The sequence below is a fragment of the Lynx canadensis genome, chromosome B1 (genome assembly GCF_007474595.2).
Source record: "Lynx canadensis isolate LIC74 chromosome B1, mLynCan4.pri.v2, whole genome shotgun sequence".
Classification (NCBI taxonomy): Eukaryota; Metazoa; Chordata; class Mammalia; order Carnivora; family Felidae; genus Lynx; species Lynx canadensis.
The window spans coordinates 59,818,866-59,846,448 of record NC_044306.2 but is presented as its reverse complement, the minus strand read 5'-3'; the positions used below and the strand labels follow the sequence as shown (position 1 = coordinate 59,846,448).

At 38.5% G+C, this 27,583-nt stretch overlaps 1 protein-coding gene across 2 annotated transcripts in view; it reads left to right on the top strand.

The window, feature by feature from the left end:
• The window catches only part of PALLD (palladin, cytoskeletal associated protein), a 408,346-nt gene that overhangs the window by 206,058 nt on the left and 174,705 nt on the right, over window positions 1–27,583 (top strand). For both annotated transcript variants that reach the window (XM_030312774.1, XM_030312775.2), the window contains exon 10: window positions 1,386–1,728. In XM_030312774.1, the coding sequence (XP_030168634.1) occupies window positions 1,386–1,728 (343 nt within the window). The remainder of the gene's footprint in view (window positions 1–1,385; window positions 1,729–27,583) is intronic.

Genomic DNA, 27,583 nt, shown 5'->3' with positions numbered 1-27,583 from the left:
GCCGAAATCGGACGCTTAACCAACTGAGCCAACCCAGGTGCCCCACTTTAGCTTGCTTTTATTGCCTCATTTCTATTATTTATTTTACAGTAGCTTTTAAAATAGTGCTTTGGCCAAGCCTGGCACGTAGTACATACAGTAGGGAACCAAGAAACAGGTTGTAGCTGCATGAGATAGTCTTGGGGAGAACAATGGAACTGCACTTGGATCTCTTTGGAAGAGTAAGAAGCTGGTGCTAGGTGGCAGCAGAGGCACAAACAAGACTGGCTTAAGGATATTAAAATGGAAGTTGTAAATGCTTCCTTGTCTTATTAAGAAATGTCAAGTTCACTGGATTGGTGATGGAGTCGATAAGAATCGGTACTTTAAATGGGCAACAGAAACGCCAGTGCCGTGATTGGAGCTGCAGAGCAGGGAGGCCCGCAGGGTTTGTTGCAGAGCTGGCTTGAAGACTGTCCCGTCAGATGGGCATAGCAGTATCCCAGCAATGTGGCCAAAACTCTGGGCTCTAAGCATCTTATGTGGCAAAAATTGGCATGCGGTATTTCCCATTTTCACCTGGGGTAAATCTGCTGGGAGCCGAACATAATCAACAAATAGTTTTGAGCGTTCAGTTGACCTCAGTTAACCTTTTTGAGTCCATTCCTGGAACTCTGCTGGGCTCTGGGCAAGGTGGGGAATCCAAGGATGACATGATCTTATCGCAAGATGCTTTCTCTCTGTTGAGAGTTAAGAAGTAAGTTTCTTTTGTACTGAGTTACAGCTGTGGCAGTTATCTGAATTGGAAAAACATGATGCGATCATAAGACATTTTACTTGAACTCAGAGTTTTACTTTCCTTAGATTTAAATAAAATGCGTATCCATCATGTACCACATAAAACCGTTATAGTTTGAGCTAATGGGTGGCGTGTTCGTGCAGATCCGCACGGAAATGTGAGCAAACGAAGCATTATTCGTTGACGTTATTTGTATTGTCATTTTTTTTACCAACCTCTGTCTTTAATTGACGTTATTTGTATTGTCATTTTTTTTTTACCAACTTCTGTCTTTGATTGACATTATTTGTATTCTCATTTTTTTTTTTTTTACCAACTTCTGTCTTTAATCCTGTTTGAAACTTGTTAATAATGAGTTGGTAGCTGGTCTCCCCACTTGTGGCCCCAGTCAGGAAATGAAACAGGTTAACAGTCCCTGAAAACCAGTTTGGAAGAACCAGGTCCTCCAGCTGGCTTTGCTTCTGTACCATAGAAGCAGAGCAGAGCTCCCACTGTTTAAACAACTTAACGGGGCGCAAGGGATGCTCAGGTAGTCTATGATAGCACAAAAATAACAGTTGAACTGTAACATCTTATTATTTTTTTTCCTCTCTTTCCCCTTCCTTAGCCAACGCTGAAAACTGCAACTATGACTCAGTGGGAGAATCCAACAGCGATCACTTCCAACACTTTCCACCTCCCCCTCCCATCTTGGAGACAAGTTCCTTTGAGTTGGCTTCAAAGAAGCCATCCGAGATCCAGCAGGTGAACAGCCCGGAATTAGGACTTAGCATGGCAGCCCTTCAAATGCAGTTCAGTTCTGCTGAGAGGGAGACGAACGGAGTCCATCCCAGCCATGGAGTAAATGGACTGATTAACGGCAAAGCTAACAGTAATAAATCTCTGCCAACACCAGCTGTCCTCCTTTCACCCACTAAGGAGCCACCACCTCTGCTTGCCAAACCCAAACTGTGAGTATTTCTGCATGGTTTTATAATACTTTCCATACCCCTGCTAAATTGCCTTTCTGGCCAGGGAAAACTTTTTGCCTGGACTCAACTATGTGGCAAGTTGCCTTTTCTGCAGGCAAGCTGTCCCTGGCCGATGTGACCTTGCTAACAAGTGCGGGGGTGTAGGGGTTGGGAGGGATGTCCTTCAGTAATACAAAAGATACCTAAAAATAAGGAAGGTAAGTGAGATGCTTGGTCAAATCTACCTTTTGCTAAAAGCTATAACTGGTTTCAGCTGTGAAAATATCTGTCCATGGCCTGGCCTTCCAATGTATAGCAAGGATGTAGCCACTCCCCAAAGGGGATGGGAAAGGAGACCTACTTTGAGCTCTCTATTAAAAACACTTCCAAATGTTTTAAATTTAAGAATCAGTAAGGAAATCGAATAGAGATAAGCCTGGGAAGACTGAAAGCTCAGGATGGAAATTCAGTCTGCAGAACCTGGGGAAGGGAACAAAACCAGAGATAACCAGGCTCGTCAGGAAGAAGAGTGCCCCCTCACAACGCAACCTACTTGGCTTTGGGATTCCATAGCGCTGCGTATTTCTGTGAATACCATCTTCATATTGGATATCCATTATTTTCTTAGCATGATAAATCTGACATGAGCTGTTTCCGTTGGCACACACAAGCAGAGAGTTGTTATGAATGGAGCCATTACAGTGTCAGAGAGAGGCAGAAATCAATTAACTCAATAGGTTCTATCATAGCGTAACAGACCTTGAATTACTGCCCCGATAGGGGTCATTGGAAATGTCAGAGTCCTATAAAATGTACATATATTCTGTGAGGTCATATTTCCATGAGAATGAATTTGCCAGAATCTAGGAGTTATTCTTTGTTTTTCTGGTACTGAACAGCCTACTCTCTTCTCTCTGTCATCAGCTCATTTGTTAGAAATGTCAGAACGTATAAGATATTTCAATGAGAATATCTTACATGTGTATGTTGCTTTGTTTACTGATTTCATGAACCTTGTTAGACTGATCAACCAGCCAAATGAATGGCTTAAGTTAGCAAATGGGCAGACAGGTTTAGAAAAATAAACTTCTGGACAATCTTGCGTTGCAGTTTCAAAAACCTATCTATTACTACGCCATGCTTAATTTTGCATTTCGTCTAAGTTCGTTTTTCAGGTAGCAAGGCTCCTAGGTTTGTGTGCAGTACTATGAGAGATACCAGGTAAACATTTAATACCTGTGCTCCAGCTCCCCTGAGATGCCAGACAGGTAAAATGGACTCAAAAGTGGCAGCCTTAAAAGAGATTTATACCCTGGTAGTTCCAGCCCATAAAATTAATTGCCGCTGCTGACTCCTTTTATCTTTGTATTTTGAATATGTATTTGTTGTAGTGCTTTTAATGAAATGAGGAACCTGCTGTCTCCAGGGGAAGACTTTTAATGATGAGGACTTGACTGTGCTCTTTGATTAAATGAAGTGTATCGACCATAATGGCTGTCATAAATTGGATATAAATCACAGGCGAGCAAACATGAGGAGCTGTGAACAGGCATTTACAGCCCTTCTTATCTCAGGAGTTTCAGCAGCTCGTCAGCTTGTCGTTCTGCTTTACAGGGATGCTCGTGTGCGTGACGGGGGCGGGCATGTCCACAAAAGAGAACAGTTCTGTGTGGATTAAGAAGATGAGTAGCTTAAGCACAGGTTTGAGGAATGAGACCATGATTTGCTTAGTAGTCAGATTTTCAGTACAATTTAAGTTATAGGAGAAATGGACTTCAGTGTTTAATATCCATATAAAGGGGTTACTCCCCCCTTCATAAGGAAATTCAGGGAAAGGCAGAGTACCTAATCACAAAACCTGGTAGCTTAGAAGTAACGTTACTCGTACCAGGTTTTGCCATTGTGTTTTTTTTCCCAAATTTTTATGTGCTTAAATATATCCTTACAACGTCACTTAATGCTTTTCATATTGTATAATTACCTGCCGTTTGCTAGGCAGAAAATAATTTGTGATGACACTTTCAAAATATATATATTTCAAAGTTTTCTTATGAGGTATAATACTTTTGGGGCACCTGGGTGGCTCAGTCGGTTGAGCGTCTGACTTTAGCTCAGGTCATCTCATGGTTCGTGGGTTCGAGCCCTGCATCAGGGCTCTGTGCTGACAGCTCAGAGCCTGGAGCCTGTTTCAGATTCTGTGTCTCCCTCTCTCTCTGCCCCTCCCCCACTCGTGTTCTGTCTCCCTCTGTCTCAAAAATAAATAAACATTAAAAAAAAAATTACATGAGGTATAACAGCTTTTTTTGGATTTGTTTTAATTACAAAGTAAATGCATGCTCAATGTGCCAATTCAAACAATACAGAAGTAATTAAAGACAAAGTTCATGCTATTTCTTCTTCCTCTTCCATCCCGCCTTTTTCAAATAACCAGTGTTACTGGTTTAATCCGGTCTTTCCCTCCTTTATTATCATCTTTTTTGAAAAGGTTTTATCGTTGGTTTAAAAGTTGTATCCATTGATAGAGGAATGCTCAATCATTCCATTGAATGACATCTATGAATAACTTAGAATGGCATTGAAGTTATTAACAGTGACTACAGGTAACTACCGAGTAAAATTCTTACATGTGTCTGTCTCTTTTCGTATGTTGGGAAAATGAAATTTTGCCTCTTATGGTTGACAGTGAAAAACTATGCATCACTCTAATCTTTTTCCATTAGCCTGTGATTTTACTCCCTTTTATGAAAGGAGAGGCTTCTACTTTGGGGCTTTATGGCATTTTGTTCTTCTGAATCCTTCGTAACCAAACAAATAGGAAACAATTAGGAGGGGGCAAATAATAGGAATTAAAACATTTACTCTTGTAATATGCTAACCTGGAAATCACCTTTGACCTAACAGACTCCTGAGGAAAGATCATTTTCAAAAAGAAAATCTCTGCATTTTTTCTCTCAGTAGTTCCAGTACTGATCATGAGAAGAAAAAAAAAAAAAAATCAAAGACTAAAAGGAAAAGATAGAAATGTCATGAATTCTCTTCTTTAGCAAGGTCCAACCACAATCCCTTATTACCCAACAGAAGTCCTCACCAATAGCTTTGCAACCCTCCCAGACCTCCAGCTGAGTCCTTCCCACCCGTCCTGAGGGTGAGTTTCCTGGTTTGGTATCATGTTGGCCTCTACTTCAGTTTCTGCATCTCTCAGTGTCTTTGTCTCAGATACTGTCCCTCAAGTAGAGGTTTAACACAGTTCAATATAGGCTATTCAGTAAGTGCCATATGCTAAGCACGGTGCATTTGTGGCATAACTGACCACTTGCTGTAGGAACAGAAGTGTACTTAGAACACTACAGGAAAAAGTATCATGCGTGAGAGTTAGTTATGTGACCGAGTGTCTGATACTCATGATCTTCTGTCACAATGCAAAGAAAAGAAGCAACATGGTGCTTAAATCTTACTTCTTATCAGAGAAAAAGAGAAAGGAATAAATATAAACCTAACTTATGAAGTATTTGTTACATTACTTTCCTTGTTCAGAGTGCATCAGATTAGCCTGTTGCCTCCCACTCTCTGCAAATTGTGTCTGAAGGTTCAAAATAAACATAGGGCTCAGTTTGTTAAGAGGAAACAAAATCCCTGCTTCTCTTTATTCCTGCCAAAACATAGTCCTTCAAAGGCATGGATATGCGTGGGATCCCCAGGAATAAACCATGGAGGGAGACTTGTGAATGCCAAATTTAGTAGGTGATTTGCAAAGCATATAGAAAAGCATGGTCATGTTTTTCCACTGAGCTCACCTCCTAAATTTGACCAAACAATATATGAATAACAGGCTGTTTTCAAATCTCATTTATTTCTTTGTTTTGAATATTCTTCCTCCATCTTGTGGGAGGAAGGTAGAATATAAACTTGTGGAAGAAGCAACATGAGAAGTCAAAAGGGAGATTTCTGAAGGATGAATCAATAGACAAGTCTTTACACCCAGAAACAGGACAGGTCAGCAGATAAAATGATACACATTTGCCACTCTAATGCCAGTAATATGCACCTTAGCATGAAAAATCATGCCCTTTCTCCTGTATTGCTGATAAAACAAATTCCTAAATGGCAAAAAAAAAAAACAAACAAAAAAAAACATGCCCTTTGACTGGAAGAATGGCAGTAAGCTGTTTTCAGAATTTTTACATGCTTAATCAACAGCCAAACTAGATAGGGACTTAACTCTCTCTGCACCTGTTCTTCCTGCTTTCTCTTCGCCTAACCTCTGAAGAGAAAACAGCATCATTTCCTATCTGAAAGGGGTAAAATGATTTCAGCCTGAATCAGGCTTTTCGAAATAATTGCATTTCACTACCTTTGTTTATGTCTTTCTTCCTTCTCTCAGTCCCACCCTTAGACACCTAATTGTTCTGCACTTCTTGTCTCAAGAGAGGGTCATGTCCTATAAACTTATTCATACTGAAGGTAGTGGGGATTTTATGTGTCACCTCAATGCAGTTGTGGACTGACAAAGTGAATCTACATCTTTGTAATAATAAGCACTGTGTAAGTCAGACTCCCGTCCTTTGACTGCATGTGCAGGAAGGAGGATGATAGGTTTGAGAGATCGAGGACGAGGAAATAGCAGCCTGTATCCCTGTCTTTATCAGTGATTGAACTGTGCGTGGCTTGCTATATTTGGAAGTTCCTTAAGGTTTCCTCCACACTGCAAGCACAAGTTGTTCCCTTGCCTGGAATGTTCTACTCCCCAGAATGTTCTGCTACTAATAGTTGGCTCCTTTTTGCTTTCAACTCCCAGCTACATGTCACCACCTCCCCTGACCACCCAAACTAAAGCAGCTACCCAGCCATTGTCTAATAAATCATCCACTTTAATTACCACAGAGCGTGAAACTCATTCTGATAGCTTCTTGTTGACTTGCTTGTTAGCATGTGTATTGCTTTTGCCCCATTCTTAGAATGTAAGCTTTTTGAGAGTAGGAACCTTGACCTTTTTTCACTGCTTTTTTAACCAGACCTAGATCAGGGCCCAACGAATAGTATGCTGAAAAACATTTTTGAATGAATGAAGCAAAGCTAGACCAACGAAAAGGAAGAGCGAGCTCTCCCACTTTTAGAGCAAGCCTATTTGTTCCACTTAACTTCATACCTAGATACACTGTAAGACTTCTGTTTTCAAACCTCACCAGTTCCAGAGTTTTCCCACTGTGTCATACTTTTCCAACTGATATCATTCACCTTATAAATGGGATGGTATGAAGAATTAAGTAAAAATCCCATGGAATAGAATTACATTGGAAAAATTCATCCAGCCAAGTTACTCAATTTGGGAACCCTTTTCAACTTCTTCTTCATTTCTCCTGTTGTTTCATTTGATCAACATCTTACTTTAAAACATTATGGAGAAAGTGAGACATTTGGAAGGTCCAGAAGGACATTTTTCCTCTCTGGTACATACTTGCAATGTTTTTTGGCCACAGTACAATCGAACTGCTAGTTCAAGGTGTGTGTACTTGACATGTTAACACCCCCATCAGATGCCAGACTCTTGATGAAAGGCTGAGAGCTTCTGTGCTACTCCCTTCCTGTCCTGTTGATGTTGGACTCCTGCTCCAACTCCACTGTGTGGCTTGGTCAGTATAACTTAGGAAGTTGAACATTTTTCCATCCTTCCACCTCTACTAGTTGGGGTTGAAGAACTCACTGTATCACTGACCTCAGAATATAAATGGTTTCTTAGGCTCTATTTTACAAGCCTTACCCTATAGGTTTACGTGCATGAGCACGTACACACACACACACACACACACACACACACACACACACGCAAGGAGAAGGTCAGCACAACAATTTGAGGCAAACTAAGCAACAAAGGTCAAGGAGATGTAATCATAAAGCAATTGTGAAGACGTCCTTAAGTGTACATAAATGTATTTAAAAATCTAGCACATTTCATCCTCTCATTAATAATTGAGCATCTATAAAGTGTTAGGTAGTGCTGGCTACTGAAGACACAAAGATGAAAAAGACAAAAGCATCGCCTTTGAATAATCTATATAATCTAGTGATCTCTAAGATCATATTGGCAAGCACATACACAAAAATTCTACCCATCTTTTAACATCATGTCAATGTTGTAGACAAATGACGGATTCCTAGATGAATTTCATTGCAATCCAGTTGCCTTCTTTTCCCATTTAATGTTTGGAAGATAAGCCATTCTGCTTTTGATCCTGAAAACTTAATAGGCATCAGCTTCTGTTTCTGGTTAAGTGATTTTTGTTATCTGCTGAGTCTAGTCAAATAGCAAAGCAGTTTAATAGTGAAAGTGCAAACTACAGAACCAGCAGGGCCTTCAAAATAATATTAGGGCAAAAAAAGAAAAATAGGGCTGAAAGTATTGTTTTCAATTTGTTATAAAACCACATGCTTGCAAACACACACACACTCATGCTCACACTCACCAAGCACATTGGAGAATGGTGAATAAGGAATGTAGGCAAGATCATGGGCCTACTTCTGAAGCACCTGGCTGTGCACGTAGATACGGGCTCTTCATAAATACAGTATAATGATGACTTTGCATTAACACTGTTGGTGTTGGATCACTTTAAAAACAACCCCTCCCTGAAATGGAAAACTCAATCAAGGAATTTCCTGAAGTGTGAAACTTAACTAAGGAATAACATTTTGATGTATTCTTCCTCATGGTTTTTTTTTTTTTTTTTTCATGTAAAAATTGGCTCTCAGTGTCACATTCTTAGATATCAGGATAACGGTGCTCTGCTCTGCTAGCGTTTCGGTGAATGTAATGTTTTCATTACACTTACAAAAGGAGGTTGAGTCCTTACTTTTATGGCTAGTCATCTTATTTGGGGTCTAAAATATAGTTGGAGATACTTACAGATACCCCATGTACATTCAAAGTGATGCTCAACCATCTATAAGAAATACTGTATGTACATTTCAAATATTAGATGCTTTCCATGAAAGAGTAACATGATGGCGTAATATTTCTTTAACATTTGCATCTCATCTTGTCTCATTATGTGTGAGAGCTCCTTCAGTGATTACAAAGTAAGTTGAAAGAAGTCCCTACTGGGTAGAGGCTTTTTTGAAGAGAGAGGTGCTCAGCTCAGAGATAAGAGGGAGCCACATATGAACAGTATGCCCAGAGATTATGCTGTGGATCTCCTGTCAAAATAGCAATATAGTGTTAAGCCCCAAGAAACTAGAAACAAAATTATATGTGCAGCTTAATATGAACTTTATGAAAAATAAACACCTAAATCAACTAAAATGTGTATTCTATCTTAGAAAGAAGTACGTCAGAATACTACCAGTGGTTCTTTGGTGGAGTTTTGAGCAGGTTATCTTTTCTTGTTAACTAGTCCTGATTTTCCAACTTTTCAACAATAAGGTTTATTATTTTTGTAATTAAACAAAAATAATTATTTTAAAGGAAAAAAGCACTTCCAATTTTGTCTCCTCCATCGTCTCTTCTGCATTTAACCTCAGCTCATTTTTCTCTTCATCATAGATGCTCCCTTCTCCTTAACAGTAACCAAGCTTGATTTTGCACACAGTTGGAAGCAGGATGTTCTGGCATCCAATGCTCTCGCTTCCCCTCTTGGAGCCCCTCTCTTCTAGAAGCGAGTGACTTCAGGATTCCATATGGGTTTCTAGAACACACCCCGGGAAGCTCTCCACAGACAATGTCCTAAACTCGTAAATGACTTCACTTCTCCATAAACACTCTCTTTAACACCCCCACACCAACCGAAACTTTCTTTCAGTTGTACATTTCAAAAGTGACAGGAATAAAATAATTTTTCACTTTAAAGCTCAAAATAAGCCAGCTATTTTAAAGACCAGCATTTAATGTATAGTCCATACAAGGCCTTGCACAGAAAGTAGGATGAAAACGTTACCCTCAAGAACAGCAGTGAAGGAGAAGAGATGTGGTAAAAGAAAACTGAGATCCCAAGTCAAATAACAATATTATCAGTAAAATATGTGATGAAGGCACCTGCTGAAATAGGAATAATGTTGTGATAACCATGAGATTAAGAAGAGTGAAAAAGTGGGGCGCCCCGGTAGCTCAGTTGGTTAAGCATCTGGCTCTTGGTCTCAGGTCATGATCTCATGGTTTGTGGGATGAAGCCCCACATTGGGCTCTGTGCCAACAGCATGGAGCCTACTTAGGATTCTGTTTCCTCTCTCTGTCCCTCCTCTGCTTGCACTCTATCTCCCAAAATAAATAAATTTTAAAAATAGCTTAAAAAATAAGAGTGAAAGGGGCACCTGGGTGGCTCAGTTGGTTAGGCAACTGACTTCGGCTCAGGTCATGATCTCGCGGTTTGTGAGTTCGAGCCCCGCGTTGGGCCCTGTGCCGACAGCTCAGAGCCTGGAGCCTGCTTCAGATTCTGTGTCTCCCCCTGTCTCTACCCCTCCCCTGCTCATGCTCTGTGTCTCTCTGTCTCTCAATAAACAAACATTAAAAAATAATAAATAAAAAATAAGAGTGAAAAGGCTGAAGAGAACTCTGAGAAGTGATCACAAGTACGTAGAAAGGAATCACGTATTTCTTAGCAAGAGTGAAAACCCATGCTAGACTCAGTGAGCATGTTCTGTGACTTTCTTTCAGTCATAGACTGTACTCTGAAGGGAGGAGCTGGAACAATGGGGACACTGTAATATTTAATGTTATGATCCTTGAGAAATGTCACTGACATCTATCATTGTTTTAAAAAAAAAACAACTCTAGAAAAATTTATTTTTAAAGGGCACCTGGGTGGCTCAGTCAGTTAAGCAGCCAGCTCTTGATTTTAGCTCAGATTGTGATCTCATGGTTCATGAGTTCAAGCCCCACATCAGGCTCCATGCTGACAACACAGAGCCTGCTTGGAATTCTCTCTTTCCCTCTCTCTCTGCCCTTCTGCTCCCTCTCAAAATAATAAACATTTTTTAACTCAAAAATTTAAAAAAGAAATCATCACTCAAGCAGTGTGTGGAGTCAGAAGGGAAGGCAGATTAGGCAAATTCAGGACCTTCAGGGGAAAGAGATCTGACTTCAGAAAGTGGAAGTAATCCCAAGAGTGAAAATGACTCAAAGGGAGGGTGAGATGGGAAAATAGGAAAAGGGGACAGTGGTTGTGATCAGAAGACTCTGAAAGTTCAAAACCTTAAGAAAGAACGAACCTTCAAGTGATAAAGGAATTTAACAGATGTCTGTTTAAGTGGAAGTTAAGGTCACAGGAGTAGAGGAAATGAAGTCAAGATGCTAGAAGAACTTAACATGGATGATGGCCAAAGGTGATGGCAGGAAATGAAAGGCTAAATAGTAAAGTCATTGAGAAAAGTGAGGAAATGGCAGAGGTTGTTGGTGAAAGGCAAGGAAGAAAGAGTGATTATAGGTGGAGCACACAAGCTTCAATAAAGAAGAGATGCTGGGTGATGATGGCAAAACTGTTCTAAGAATAGCTTTGGGGAACAGGGAGCATGCAGAGCCCTCTGTGCTCAGAGAAGTTCCTGATGAAGTTAGTGACATCATCAAGGAAAGACAGATTTCAGTTAAGGCAAAAGCATTTCTATTGAAAATAGAAACGGAGGATATTGGTTAGAAATAGTCAAAGAAGCCCATAGACAATGGAAGGAATCTGGAGAAGGATCCGGGGGACAGCTGAAGAAGGAAACACCACAAGAGGGCTCTAAGTAGAGGTTTGCATCCAGAGAGGTGAGGTGAGAGAATAAGACAACAAGAATATCCCAGGGGATCACTTGCTGTTATTTCATGAAGATTATTTGTAGTTGGAAGTTGATAGAGCCATTTCTAGTATAATTCATACTTCTTTTTAGTGCCCTGTTTATTTCAGTTACATTTCAGCACCATGATCCATTTCGGAGTTCCTAACCTTTTCTATCCAAGGAAGACCTTGAGTTGGGTTTTTATTGAATAAGCCTATTTCCTATATTTGGATATTTTAAAACAATTGTTCTCAATTAATGAGTCTCTGAGCCATATATATTGAATTTCACTTTGTGTCTTCAGTTTCTACTATTGGAGAATTTATTTCCATGCACTTTAGGCTAAAATATGTCAGGTTGCCAATTTTTTACCATTGATTTATTTTTTCTGTGAACGTGTAAGTTTCTCATTCAAACTAATACATCACCTAATGGTGAGAACATTAGTAATAGGGAAGTTTATTTTAGTTGGTTTCTATTACATGTGTAAAAGCGGACTATTCACTTTCTCAACAAACCTAAGAATGACTGCTTCCTTACTTGACTACAGTTATGACTATACAAATCTTGTGGATAACACTGGAATTGATGCAGATTTTTGAAAACCTTTTCCATATGTGGCAAGGAATTAGATATTCTTTCATTTGGTTTTAAGAATAATTCATACATTAAGCTAATTTAACAAAATATGCAGATTTTCATGAAACGAGGTGGCTGGATAAATCACATACAAAATTGAGCACATAAATTTGCTTCATTGTTCAAAAGAAAACTGTACATTCATTGTAGAGTCTCGAACTTTGCTGAACTAGGTTCGTGTCTTCTGACCTCTGGATGTGAAGGTTCCCACTGGTATAATACTGCCTCCTCTGTTTATGGAGGCTTTTGTTAGTATATATGTTGATTGTAGGGGCACCTGGGTAGCTCAGTCGGTTGAGCTTTGACTTTGGCTTGGGTCATGTCCTTGCAGTTCGTGAGTTCAAGGCCTGCATCAGGCTCTGTGCTGACAACTCAGAGACTGGAGCCTGTTTTAGATTCTGTGTCTCCTTCTCTCTCGGTCCCTTCCTGGCTCACGCTCTATCTCTCTGAAAAATTAACATCAAAACAAAATTTTTTTAAGTACACACGTTGATCGTAAAGGTTTTTTTTGTTTGTTTGTTTTTTTTGTTTTTTGTTTTTAAATTTTTTTTAACGTTTATTTTATTTTTGAGACAGAGAGAGACAGAGCATGAACGGGGGGAGGGGCAGAGAGAGAGGGAGACACAGAATCGGAAACAGGCTCCAGGCTCTGAGCCATCAGCCCAGAGCCTGACGCGGGGCTCGAACTCACGGACCGCGAGATCGTGACCTGGCTGAAGTCGGACGCTCAACCGACTGCGCCACCCAGGCGCCCCGATTGTAAAGGTTTTTGATGACGCTCAGCGAAATACCTTAGGAAATATATCCATCTATTTAATTTCTGCACCCACATTCCCACTGTGTTTTCTCTACCCCGTCTCAATTCAGAAACCTTAGAAATGTATTTGCTCTGTGCCCTCCTCCATTTCACAATGATCTTTACATCTGTTTTTTTATTTAAGTTGAACGATGTATGTATCTACAGTAGGTAGTGAGGGACTCTGGCTGCAAGCCTCCTGATATGAGGCTAGTAAAACTGTGGAATCACTAACATTACCATCCAAATATTTTTGCTTCATTATATATGTCAGGAACCAAAAAGAGTAGGTGCAGCTATCTGGTATTCTTTTTCTTCAAAAGAGTTTGTAAATAGGTCAAATATGGGTAATTACATGCCTCAGCTATAATTTTAAACTTGCTGCTTTCCTAGTAATTGCCATTAAATGTGAAGGTTGTGAAAGATTTTTGGAAAGACTGCAAAATATTTTCTTGTCCTTGTTTTTTTTCTTTGTTGAAATAGTTCATATGCCATCTGGTTTCAGGAATGTATCATTAAATGCAATGTTTATAGCAAAAAAAAAAAAAAAAGCCATAAAAGATGGCCTCAGTACAAAGCACTGAAAAGTAAAAACGTCTTTTCTTCTCTGTACTTTCTAAAACAGAGTTTATAGTTTGGACTTCCAAATACTTTTAGCCACAGAGGTAAATCCTTGCTCCGGATGACTGTGTTTTCATGTCTTGTGCCCTCCTTTCCTTCATAGCTCTTGCTTTCTTCAAAGGGCATCCTTTAAAAGAAATGCCAAATGTTCACATTTATTTGTATTCTACCACAAAGCAACTTTTCACATAGAGGAGAGGATTATTCATGATGAAGCATTCTGGAATAACATCAAGAGTTTCACTGCATGTTTGTTCTAATTATTCTACCATTAGAAAGCAGAATTATATTTAGTTGTGTCATTAAATTTTTCTGATACTAAACAGCTGCCTTATTAGAGAGAAATAAAGAATTTTTTGTTTTTACCAAAAATTGGCAGAGGTTTCTAAAAGCAACTGGATGGCTCCAGAACATCCTTTTACTTGAGGGACCCCGTCCCCATTTCACCATGCTATTAGCTGGAGAGAAATTTGCATGTTGTTATTTTGCATCATAACTAATGAACAAAAGCTGTTGACTCTACAGTTCTGCCTGGTGCTATCCCATAAGCGGCAGTTCTGCGTTTGCTTTATATCTGGTGCTGTAGCTGATCTGCTGTCTTCTCATATGGGAAGATCTTGGAGTAGATGAAATGCAGGCAGGCAAATAAGCAGACTTGAACCTAGGTCCAGCTCAGGCATCAAACATAGACATCTGGATTTGGATGGAGTGAGGAGAATGCAAAGGGTCCATGCTAGTGGGAGACGTCTGAGAATCTGGAGTATTTTGGGGGAGCCCATGCTGCAACTCCAAGTCTGTGTCATGGGGCTGGGTGGGAGGTTGGTTTGAGTTAAATTGACATTTTCGTAAGAGTGTAACCTCTGAAAAGGGACCAGAAGTTACCCCAACTTTGTAGATGTCTATGGATGTATAAATGAAAATTTTGAATTCATGTCCTTCTTCCAGATCCATATCAGTCTGAATTGTATACTCCGGGTCAACAAGAATAAGTAAATTTCAGATGATATGAGAAAATAGACATGTTCCTCTTGCTAACTGCATTCCCCTTGGTTTATGAGCAGTCTGTCAGATATAAGCCCAGATGAATAGGTCTTTTTTCCCCCCTCATGTCAGATTTCCTCCATGATCTATTTTCAGAGGAAATTTATAAACATCAGTATTTTTTATTCTAGGAAACAACCTACTCATTTCTAGGTTCTGGTGAATTCAGCATGTGCCTCAGTACACTGTTTAAAGGTAGAATAGGATTATCATGGAATTTATAAAAATTGAGAAACCACTATATACAGGCATAAGCCAAGAGATTCTACCTTGCACCAAGCACTCCACCCCTAATAAAGGCAAGTAATAGTTTGGATATTTATTCTGATAGAAGCCATTGTTGTCATCCTGTATTTAGGACAAGTAGACATTTTTGACATTTTTTTTTTCCCTCCAGAAACTCTTACTGCTCCTGGTTATGTAACCTGGTCATGTTTCATATTGATATGACATTTTAAAATAAAGGATTATTCCTTTAGTACAAAAAATTACTTCAGAGGCTTTGTACAAATACAAGCGATCATTATTAATTATTATTGACATATTTGGCACATTTGTGCTTTATTTTCCAGTCTTGGTCTTGTTTTGTTTTGTTTTGTTTTTGGTTGTTTGTTTTTTTTGTTTTTCTGTTTTTGGTTGGGTCTCATTAGAACCATCAGTGCACGTAGTCAGCCTTTTTTTTTTAAGTTTGTTTATTTTTGAGAGAGAGACAGACAGAGCATGAGCGGGGGAGAACAGAGAGAGTGGGGAACACAGAATCCAAAGTAGGCTCCAGGCTCTGAGCTGTCAGCACAGAGCCCAGCAAACCCACAAACCATGAGATCATGACCTGAGCCTACGTTGGATGCTTAACTGACTGAGCCACCTAGGTGCCCCTAGTCAGCATCTTCTTAAATATTGTTTTTCTCATGACATCTTCCTGCTGCAAAAGGAGTGCCTCTGAAATGCAGAAGATCTCCCTTTTGGAATTCCCCATCCTCTGCCCCTTCTTGACCGTCTCTCAAGGCTTAGCGCACAGCCATACAGCCGGTACCCTAAAACTTCCCTTCAGTGTCATCCTGGAAGTGGTTTTCACCTTTTTTCCTGTGCCAGCTCACTTGATTCCTAAAGGCCATCTGTTTCGCTTTTTTGTTTTATTATTTACCAGAAGCACACCTTTCAGTAGCTCTCAGAGAAAGAGTGTAGGACAAAGTCTTCTTTAGACCCTACTTCTCTGAAAAATTTTTTATTCTATCCTCACACTGAATTGATAGTTTGGCTGGGTTTAGAATTCTAGATTTGGCCTAAGAACTTTTAAAGAATTGCTTTAGATTCTTATAGTTTCTTGTGTTTGAGGAGTCCAGTGACAGTCTGCCTTCTGGTCCTTTGTGTGTGACTTTTTTTCCTCCTAGAATACATAAAATCTTCTCTTTATCCCTGGTACCCTGAAGTTTCTTCGAAGATATACAGTATTTTTCAGATACGGTAGAGGATATTTAGTAGCCCTTTCAATCTTAAAGCTCCTGTGTATACATTCAGGAAAATTTTCCTTATTATATTTTATTTCCTCTTCACTTTCTCTGTTCTCTCTTCCTGAAACTTGTATGTTACCCTGATGCTAGAACTTCTAAACTGATGTTTTCATTTTCTTGCCAATTTTCACTGCACTTTCTGTAGATCTCTTCACCTTTGTCTTCCAAATGTTCTGCTGAATTTATTTCTTATTTTTTTCCCCAAGACTTTCTTTCATTCTCTAATTTTTTTTATGGCATCCATCTCTTTACAGATGTCAATCATTGGAGTTTACTTTTTTGGGGTAGGGTGACTGTTATAATTTAGCTCCCTCACTCCATTCCATGTATTTTCTCTATTCAAGTTCCTTTTCTTCTCAGTATTTATTTGGACTGAATTTCATGTTTGAGGGTCTTTGGCACCAACAAATTGACTGGGAACTGTGATTGGTTGGGATTTGTCAGCTGGTAGGCATTACCCTAAGATTGAACAAGGACCCCAGATGCTAATATCTATAGGTCTTTTCTCAGAGGTTAATCAGTTGTTCCAGAAAGAAAGGCACTCGATTTCCTTCCTTGAGAAACTGTGGACAGGACTGGTGTTTGCTCAGTGGACAGCATTTGGGAGCTGAAGAGGGGAAGGGGCTGTCTTTCATCATTCAGTAGATACATTCATTTAATTCTGTGTCCTCATTTTCAACCTCTTCTCTTGCTCCTTCATTCTGTTGTACCAGGTGTTTCTGGATCTGTTTCCCACTGGCTCTGTGACTCTATAATGGAAGCCTCCTGTCTCCTACATGGTAGAGGAGGAATGGTGGACCAGCTGCAAGAGTAGGGGGATGAGTGGAGATGGCTGGTCTCCTACAGACTTTGAACCAATCCTCTTGAATTCAGCTCCATCCCTTTCTCCCACCTTCAGAGGATTCTAGTGATCAAGTTTTCTGTTGCTCAAGTTAGCTTCCTTCTTGTGTGCTTCACCTTCTGTAGCACTTTCCACTTTCCACTCCTGCTAACTTGATGACGACTCATCCATTCACTTTTTATTCCAATGAACTTACAACATTTTACTTCTTTTCTCTCTCTCCCTCTGCCTCCCTCCCCCCTCCCTTTATTTAGGATTTAAGGGAATGAGCAAAAATAAATGCATCCATTCAGTCACCATTTTTATTTTTATTTAAATTTTTTTTTTTTTTTATTTTTGACAGAGCATGAGCAGGGGAGGGGCAGAGAGAAAGGGAGACACAGAATCCAAAGCAGGCTCCAGGCTGTGAGCTGTCAGCACAGAGCCCGATGCAGGGCTCGAATTCATGAACAGCGAGATCATGACCTGAGCCGAAGTTGGACGCTCAACAGACCGAGCCACCCAGGTGCCCCTCAGTCCACCATTTTTAAATAGATGCCAATTTATGGCTTTGGACCTTCTTTTTTAATTACTTAAATTCAAGTATAAAAATATATATATAAAAAAAAATAAAATAAATTTAAGTATAGTTAATATACATGTTATATTAGGTTCAGGTGCGCAATATACTGATTCAGCAATTCTATATGTCACTCACTGCTCATAACAAATGTACTCCTTAATCCCCATCACCTATTTCACCCATCCCCCACTCACTCTGGTAACCATCAGTTCTCTGTAGTTAAGAGTGTTTTTCTTGGTTTTTCTCTCTCTCCTTTCTTTTCCCATCCCTCCCTCCCTCTCTTTTTCCCTTGTTTGTTTTGTTTCTTAAATTCCACATATAACTGGAATCATATGGTATTTGTCTTTCTTTGACTTATTTCACTTAGCATTTTACTCTATAGCCCCATCCGTGTCATTGCAAATGGCAAGATTTCATTATTTTTGGTGGCTGATTAATATTCCATTGTATATACATACAACTCTTCCTTATCCATTCGTCAACTGTTGGGTACTCTAATTGCTTCCGTATCTTGGCTATTGTAAATAATGCTTCTATAAACCTTGGGGTGCATGTATCCCTTTAAATTCATGTTTTTGTAATCTTTGGGGAAATACCCAGCAGTGTAATTGCTAGATCATAGGGTAGTTCTGTTTTTAACTTGAGGAACCTCCATACTGTTTTCCAGAGTGGCTGCACCAGTTTGCATTCCCACCAACAGTGCATGAGTGTTCTTTTTCATCATATCCTTGCCAACACCTACCTGTTGTTTCTTGTGTTGTTGATTTTAGCCATTCTGACAGGTGTGAGGTGACATCTCATTGTAGTTTTGATTTGCATTTCTCTGCTGTTGAGTGATGTTGAGCATCTTTCCATGTGTCTGTTGGCTATCTGTATGTCTTCTTTGGAGAAATTTCTGACCATGTCTTCTGCCCACTTTTTAATTGGATTATTTGATTTGGGGGTGTTGAGTTTATAAGTCTTTATATATTTTGGATACTAACCCTTTACTGGATATGTATGTCATTTTCAAATATCTTGTATTCCATAGGTCGCATTTTAGTCTCATTATTTCCTTTGCTGTGCAGAATGGACCTTCTTTTTAAAGGAAGACTTTTTTCTGCCTCAGAAGGCAGTATAGGACACAGACAGAATCTCTACCACTGACAAACGAGGTGACCTTGGATAAGTATCCCACTGCCCCTAAGTCTAAGTTTCTTCTTCAGTAAAAGGGAATTATGACAGTACCTACTCCATAGGATGGTGGTCATGTGAAATAATGTGCTGTCCTAGAACATGCCATGGGGCAAGTACTCAGCTAATATTAGCTATCATTGTTTTGTTATTATAAGAGAATGTTAACAATAAATCCATTGTTACTTTACATATAAAAAGTTTCTGAAATAAGCAACTCACAAAACTTGCAAAAAACTACAAGTGAATTCTTTATATTCTTTTTTCCTTTCTCTACCTTAAAAAGATGGTAAGGGAAAAAAATATATTAACAGCAAAACCACTGACCAATTAGGAGAAGTTTTTGTTTTCATTCAAATCACCCTAGGGTTCCTAGAAAGTATACGTATTAACTCCAGTGGGCTAAATATCAGAAATGGGGGTAGTGATAATAGTAGGCTACAGGTGTCAGGCTACAAAATGTTGATAGACATCTTGTTCTTTTGTATAAGCTTAGATATGCAGCCATGCAGAAATCAGTGTTGACAGACCATTTTGTGTGATATGTTACATACTCATGGCTAAAGGCTGAAAATTCATACTCACCATGCTTTCTGCTTTGAAATATTGGAGGCTTCAAAACATTTTATTTTAATAACCAACTGAGATTTCATTAGGGAGATGTTTGTAAATGTGCCGAGGCCTGGAGACATCTTCTCCTATGACAAAGAACTGTGCAAAATAAAATATACCTAGAATTTCTATCCAAGTGTCTGGCATCCAAGAAATCCCTATTCTACAATATCATGTGTACAGAATTTCCTACGAACTAATGCTTTTCTTTCCCATTCTCTTAAAGTTCCCACTTTTCCTTTTCCCCTCCTGTTAGGTATTTGACTGACTTAGAGGCAGATATAACTAGTATATAACTTGAGAATCAAATCTGGAGATGATCTGGAGACAGCTTGAATCATTATACACGAAAAGAAAATGAATATGTATTATTTGGGATAAGCCCAGAACAACCTGAATTGACAGTGAAGGAATCCAGTAGCCTTTTCTTGGAAAAAGCCAAACACTCCTCCACTCTTCTCTGCTGCTAAGCCAGGCAACATCACTAGAAGTTCAGAATCATGCCAGGTGTGTGTAGAAAGGTTACTTCAGACCAGGGATCATGACCAGAAAATTCAAAAAAGCATAGGGTGTTTAAGAATGGTTCCAAAAGTAAACATGAGCACAAAGTACAATTCTTCCCTTTTCTTAATCCTAATTCAGTTCTTTGTTTTTTAAGTTTATTTATTTATTTTGAAAGAGAGAGAGAGGGATTGCACCCAGGAAAGTGGGGGAGGGGCAGAGAGCGAGGGAGGGAGAGAATCCCAGGCAGGCTCCATGTTGTCAGTGCTGAACCCAGTAAGTGCCTTGAACCCATCAATGGTGAGATCATGACCTGAGCCAATATCAAGAGCCAGATACTTAACCATTTGAGCCACTCAGGTGCCCCACTAATTCAGTTGTTAAGAAGAAACTATCTAAAGGCAAATCAAAGTGTTAAACTGATTTAGAATTTGATTCATCAGAACATTAAAATGTATAGTATATAGATTTATTTATTGTCATCTGACAGTTTAGGCATACTCCAGAGATGTTGCAGGTTTGGTTCCAGACCACTGCAACAAAGCAAATACTGCAAATAAAGAGACTCAAATTAATTTTTTGGTTTCCCAGTGCATATAAAAGTTATGATTACACTATAGTCTGTTAAGACTTAAATAGCATTATGTCTGAAAAAAAAAAAACCAATGTACATACCTTAATTTAAAAGTACCTTATTGCTAAAAAATGCTAAAATACCTTATTTCTTAAAAAGCTCATCATCTGAGCTTTCAGAGAGTTGTAATCCTTTTGCCGGTAGAGGGTCTTGCCTTGATGTTGATGGCTGCTGATTGATCAGGGTGGGGGTTGCTAAACTTTGGTGTGGTTGTGGCCATTTCTTCAAATACGACAACAGTGAAGTTTGCCTCGTGGATTGACTCTTCCTTTTAGGGGCGATTTCTCTGTAACAGGTGATGCTGTTTGATAGCATTTTACCCACTGTAGAACTTCTTCCAAAACTGGAGTTAATTCTCTCATAGCCCACCACTGCTTTATTAAGTGTATGTAATATTCTGAGTCCCTTGTTGTCATTTCAACAACCTTCACAGCCTCTTCACCAGTAGTAGATTTCATCTCAAGAAACACTTTCTTTTAAGTTTTATTTCAGAGAGGCAGAGAGTGTGAGTGGGGAAGGGGCAAAGAGGGAGAGAGAGAATCCCAAGCAGGCTCCTCACTGTCAGCGCAGAGCCCAGTGCAGGGTTTGAACTCATGAAACTGTGAGATCATGACCTGAGCCAAAATCAAGAGTCAGACGCTTAACCGACTGAGCTACACAGGTGCCCCAAGAAACACTTTCTTTTACCCATAAAAAGCAACTCCTCATCCATTCAGGTTTTATCACAAGATTGCAACAATTTAGCCACATGTTCAGGCTTCCGATTCTAGTTTTCTTGCTTTTTTCACAGTGTCTGCAGTTACTTCCTCCATTGAACCCCTTAGAGTCCTTCCAGACTTCCTGTTAATGTTGGTATTTTTATCTCTTACCATGAATTATAAATAGTCTTAATGAAATCTAGAATGGTGAAGCTTTCCCGAAGGTTTTTAATTTACTTTGCCCGATCCATCAGAAGAATTACTGTCTGTGGCAGCCTTAGACTTGTGAAGCATATTTCCTGAGTAACATGACGTGAAAGTCCAAAATACTTGACCCATGGCCTGCAGAATGGATGTTGTGTTAGCTGGTATGAAAACAGCATCAATCTCATTGTCCATCTCCATCAGAGCTCTTGGGTGACCAGATGCATTATCAATGAGCAGTCATATTTTGAAAGGAATCTTTTTCTCTCAGCAGGTCTCAGAATAGGTCTCAACAATGGACTTCTAATATTTAGTAATCCATGTTTTAAACAGATGTGCTATCATCTTGGACTTGTTCCATTTATAGAGCACAGGCAGGGTAGATTTCCCATAATTCTTGAGAACCCTAGGATTTTTTTTTTTTTACTGGTTACTTATTTTTGAGAGAGACAGGGTGTGAGTGGGGGAGGGGCAGAGAGCGGGAGACACAGAATCCAAAGCAGACTTCAGGCCCTGAGCTGTCAGCACAGAGCCTGATGCGAGGCTCAGACTCACTAACCATGAGATCGTGACCTGAGCCGAAGTCGGATGCTTAACCGACTGAGCCACCCAAGCTCCCTGAGAACCCTTGGATTTTCTAATGGTAATGATCATTGGCTTCAATTTAAAGTCACCAGCTGCATTAGCCCCTAACAAGAAAGCCTGTCTTTTGAAGCCTTGAAAACAGGCATTGACTTCTCCGTACTATGAAAGTAGTAGATGGCATCTTCTTCCAATAGAAGACTGTTTCATGTACACTGAAAATTTGTTGTTTAGTGCAGCCACCTTTATCAAATAGCTAGATCTTCTGGAAACCTTACTGCAGCTTCTATGTCAGCGCTTGCTGCTTCACCTTGCGCTTTGATGTTATGGAGCCAGCCTTTTTTCTTAAACCTTATAAACCAACATCTGCAGGCTTCAGACTTTTCTTGTGCAGTTTCCTCACCTCTCTCACAGCCCTCATAGACTTGAAGAGAGTTAGGGCCCTGGTGTGGATTAGGCTTTGGCTTAAGAGAATGTTGTGGCTGGTTTGATCTCTCCAGACCACTAAAACTTTCTCCCTATCAGCAATATCATTGCTGTTTTGCTTTCTTACTATTTGAGTGTTCTCTGGAGTAGCACTTTGAATTTCCTTCAAGGACGTTTCCTTTACATTCACAACTTAGCTAAATGTTTGGTGCAAGACGCCTAGTTTTCAGCCTGTCTCAGCTTTCAACATACCTTCTCACTAAGCTTAATCATTTCTACCTTTTGATTTAAAGTGAAAGACATGTGACTATACCTTTCACTTGAGCACTTAGAGGCTATTGTAGGGTTATTTATTGGTCTAATTTCAATATTGTTACATATCAGGGAATAGGGAGGCCTGAAGAGAGGGAAAGAGATGGATGAATGGCTGGTGGGTGAAACAGTCAAAGACACAGCATTTATCCATTAAGTTTCCTCTCTTACATGGTCGTGTTCATGGTGCCCTAAAACAGTTACAGTAGTAACCTCAAAAATCATAGATCACCATAACAAAGGAAATGTATGAATATATGATGAACAATTTGAAAAATTGCAAGAATTACCAAAATGTGCCACAGAGACACGGAGTGAAAAATACCATTGGGAAAAAAATGGCACCAGGAGACTTGCTCAACACAGGATTGCCACAGACCTTCAAGTTGTAAAAAAAAAAAAAAAAAAAAAAAAAAAAAAAAAAAAGGCAGTATCTGCAAAGTGCAAGAAAGCAAAGCACAATAAAACATGGTGTGCCTGTATATTCTTCACAGCTCATGGTTTGCTTTTTAAAACGATTTCACAAAAAGAATAGTCCTAACTAGAATATTGCCATGTAACTAGACACTCCAATTTCAGTGGTGGGATAGATTAGAAACCTTATGTAGAAATTCCTCAGTCTTACCTAGAGAAAGTGGATTTTCTTACATATGAAATGGAAACTTATGGAAACTTCCTAAAATGGATTTTCTTACATATGAAATGGAAACTTCCTAAAAGAAGCTTTTAGGACCTCATATAGGCATAGGTTGTTGGTATCCTTAATTTAGCTCTTTTTTTAAATTGAGATATAATTGACATTTAACATTATATTTCAGATGTGCAACATAATTATTCAATATTTATATACTGCAAATGATCACAATAAATCTGGTTAACATCTGTCACCATGCATAGTTACGAAAAATTTTCTTCTTGTGATAAAAACGTCTAAGACCTATTTTTTTAGAAGCTTTCAAATATGCAATAGTATTATTAGCTGTAGTCCCGAAGCTATGTATTTTACATCTATATTCATTTATTTTATAACTGGAAGTTTGCATCCTTTGACCATCTTCACCCATTTTGCCCACCATCTAATCCCCTGTCTCTGGCAGCTACCAGTCTGTTGTCTGTATCTGTAAGTTCGGTTTTGGGTTTTGGTTTTTCTTTCCCGTTTGTTTGCTTGTTTAGATTCCACATGTAACTAGGATCCTGTGGTATTTGTCTTTGTTTGATACATTTCATGTACCGTGGTGCTGTCAGGGCCCATCCACGTTGTCACAAACGGGAAGATTTCCTTCTTTTTTGTATGGTTGAAAAATACCCCGCTGTGTATATATGTTTTCTTTATCCGTTCATTCATTGGTGGACACTTAAGTTATTTATATATCTTGGCTATTGTAAATAATGCAGTGAACGTGAGTGGGTATATTTTTTATAAATGATGCTCAGTGAATGTGGGAGTGGGTATATCTTTTTAAGTTTTTCCATTTTCATCAGATGAACACCCAGACGTGGAATTGCTGGATCAGTGTGCTAGTTCTATTTTTAATTTTGGAGGAACCGTCAAATTGTTTTCCCTCATGGCTGCACCAACTTGCATTCCTACCAGTGGTGCCCAAGGATTCTGTTTTCTCCACTTACCAACATTTGTTGTTTCTTGTCTTTTTGATAATGACTGTTCTAACAGGTATGAGGTGCTACTCATTCTGGTTTTGATTTGCATTTCCCTGATGATTAATGATATTGAGCACTTTTTCATGTACCTGTTGGCTATCTTTATATCATCTTTGAAAAACGTCTATTTAGATCCTCTGCCCATTTTTTCATTAGATTATTTTTTTGCTATTGATTTGTATAAGCTCTTTATGTATTTTGGGTATTAACCCCTTATCAGATATAAGACTCGAAAGTATTTAATCCCATTCAGTGGATTACCTTCTCATTTTGTTGATGGTTTCCTTTACTGTGCAAAAGCTTTTTAGTTTGATGTAGTCCCACTTATTTTAGTTTTTGTCACTTTAGCTTTTGGTGTCAAATCCAAAAAATCATTGTGAGGATGTCAAGAAGCTTACCACCATGTGTTCTTCTCAGAGTTTTATGTTTCTAGGTTGTACGGTCATGTCTTTAATCCTGAGTTCATTTTTGTGTATGGTGTAAGGTAGTGGTCTAGTTTCATTCTTTTGCATGTGACTGTCCAGTTCTCCCAACACCGCTTATTGATGAAACTCTCCTTCCTCCATTGTATATTCTTGGCTCCTTTGTCATAAATTAATTCACCATTTACATATGGGCTTATTTCTGGGCTTTCTATTCCGTGCCATTGATCTGTGTGTCTTTTTTTTAATATCCAATACCATACTGCTTTGGTTAGTATAGCTTTGTTATACAATTTGAAATCAGGGAGTGTGGTACCTCCAGCTTTGTTCCTCTTTCTCAAGATTGCTTTGGCTATTGAGTCTTTTTTGGTTCTATAGAGTGTTTTAGGATTATTCTGTTCCTGTGAAAAATGCCATTGGACTTTTGATAGTGATTGCATTGAATCTGTGGATTGCTTTGAGTAATATGGACATTTTAACAATATTTGTTCTTCCCATCCATGAGCAAGGTATCTTTCCATTTGTTTGTCTTCTTCAATTTTTTCATCAGTGCCTTATAGTTTTCAGTGTACAAGCCCTTCACCTCGTTAGGAATTCATTCCTAGGTATTTTAGCCTTTTGTGATGCACTTGTAAATGGGACTGTTTTCTTAATTTCTCTTTCTGACAGTTTGTTTATTGGTGTATAGAAATGTAACAGATTTTCGTATATTGATTTTGTATCCTGCAACTTTAATGAATTTATTATTTCTAACAGTTTTTCGTGGAGTCTTCAGGGTTTTCTGTATATAATAGCATGCCATTTGCAAATAGTGACGGTTTTACTTTTTCTTTGCCAATTTAGATGCCTTTTTTTGTTTTTCTTGCCTAATTGCTGTAGCTAGGAATTCTAATACTATGTTGAATAAAAGTAGCAAGAGTGGGCCTTGTTACTGATCTTTTACCTGTGATTATGTTAGCTGTAGACTTGGCATATATGGCCTTTATTATATGCAGGTACAGTCTTCTCTACCACTTTGTTGAGAGTTGTTATCATAAATGGTTGTTGAATTTTATCAAATGCTGTTTTTTACATCTATTGAAATGATCACAGAAGTCTTTTTTTTTTTAATATTTATTTTTAAGAGACAGAGAGACAGTGTGAGTGGGGAAGAAGCAGAGAGAGAGAGGGAAATACAGAATCTGAAGCAGGTCCCAGGCTCTGAGCTGTCAGCACAGAGCCTGATGCGGGGCTCAAACCCACCAGCTGTGAGTTCATGACCTGAGCCAAAGTCATACACTTAAACAACTGAGCCACCCAGGCTCCCTGAGTTTTATTCTTTATTTTGTTAATATGGTGTATCACATTGATTTGTGGATGTTGAACGATCTTACATCCCTGATATGAATTCCGCTTGATTGTGGTGTATGATTCTTTTAAGGTATTGTTGAATTTGGTTTTCTAATTTTGTTGAGAATTTTTGCATCTATATGCTTCAGGGATATTGGTCTGTGAAATTCTTTCCTTGGAGTGTCATTGTCTGGTTTTGGTATGAGGGTAGTGCCGGCCTCATAAAATAAGTTTGGAAGTCTTCTGTCCTTTCTGTTATTTGGAAAAGTCCACAAAGGATTGGTATTAATTCTTCTTTAAATGTTTGGTAGAATTCACTAGAGAAGTCATCTGGTCCTGGACTTTTGTTTATTGGGATATTTTTGATTACTGATTCAATTTCCTTATTAGTGATTGGTCTTTTCAAATTTTCTTTTTCTTCCTGATTTATTTTTGGTAGGTTGTGTGTTTCTAGGACTTTATCCATTCTTCTAGATTGTCAAATTTTGTTATGTATAATCGTTCATGGTAGTCTCTTCTGATCTTTTGTATTTTTGTAGTAACAATTTTAATGTCTCCTCTTTCATTTCTGATTTGGGTCCTCTCTTTTTGTTTCTGGTGAGTCTAGCTAAAAGTTTCTCTCTCTTTAGTTTCAAAGAATCTGCTCATAGTTTCATAGATCTTTTTTATTGTCATTGTATTCTCTTTATTATCATTTATTTCCTCCTTTTTCTTTGTTATTTCCTTTCTTCACTAACTGTGGGCTTCATTTGTTCTTTTTTTTCTAGTTCCTCGAGATGTAAAGTTAGACAGTTTGAGGTTTTGTTTGTTTCTTGATACAGGTATTTATCTTTATGAACTTTACTCTTAGAACTACTTGTGCTGCATCTCATAAGTTTTGGTGTGAGTTTTTTTTTTTTTTTCATTTGTCTCAAGGTATTTTTTAATTTCTCTTTTGATTTCATCTATGGCAAAGTGGTTATTTGCTAGCATTATGTTTAATCTCCACATATTTGTAAATTTTCAATTTCTCCTGTAATTTATTTCTATTTTTATACTATTGTGATTAGAAAAAATGCTCAATTTCACTCTTCTTAAATTTATTAAGACTAGTTTTGTTGCCTAATGTATTACTGATTGAGGAGAATGTACCATATGTGCTTAAGAAAAATGTTTTTTTCTGTTGCTTTTGAATGGAATATTCTGTATGTATCTATTAAGTCTGTCTTGTCTAACATGTCACTTGAGGCTGATGTTTGCTTATTATTTTCTGTCTAGTCCTATCCATTGTTTTAAGTGAGGTGTTAAAGTCCCCTACTATTACTGTATTGCTGTTTATTTCTCCCTAACAGACTTGTTAATATTTACTTTGTATATTAGTTTCTCCTATGTTGGATATGTAAACATTTACAGATGTTATATCTTCTTATTGGATTGACCCTTTTGTTATTATGTAATGCCCTTCTTTGTCTCTAATTATGGTCTTTGTTTTAAAACCTGTTTTTTCTTATGTAAGTATAACCTCTCCAGATACCTTTTGGTTTCCATTTTCCATGGTTTTCACTTTCA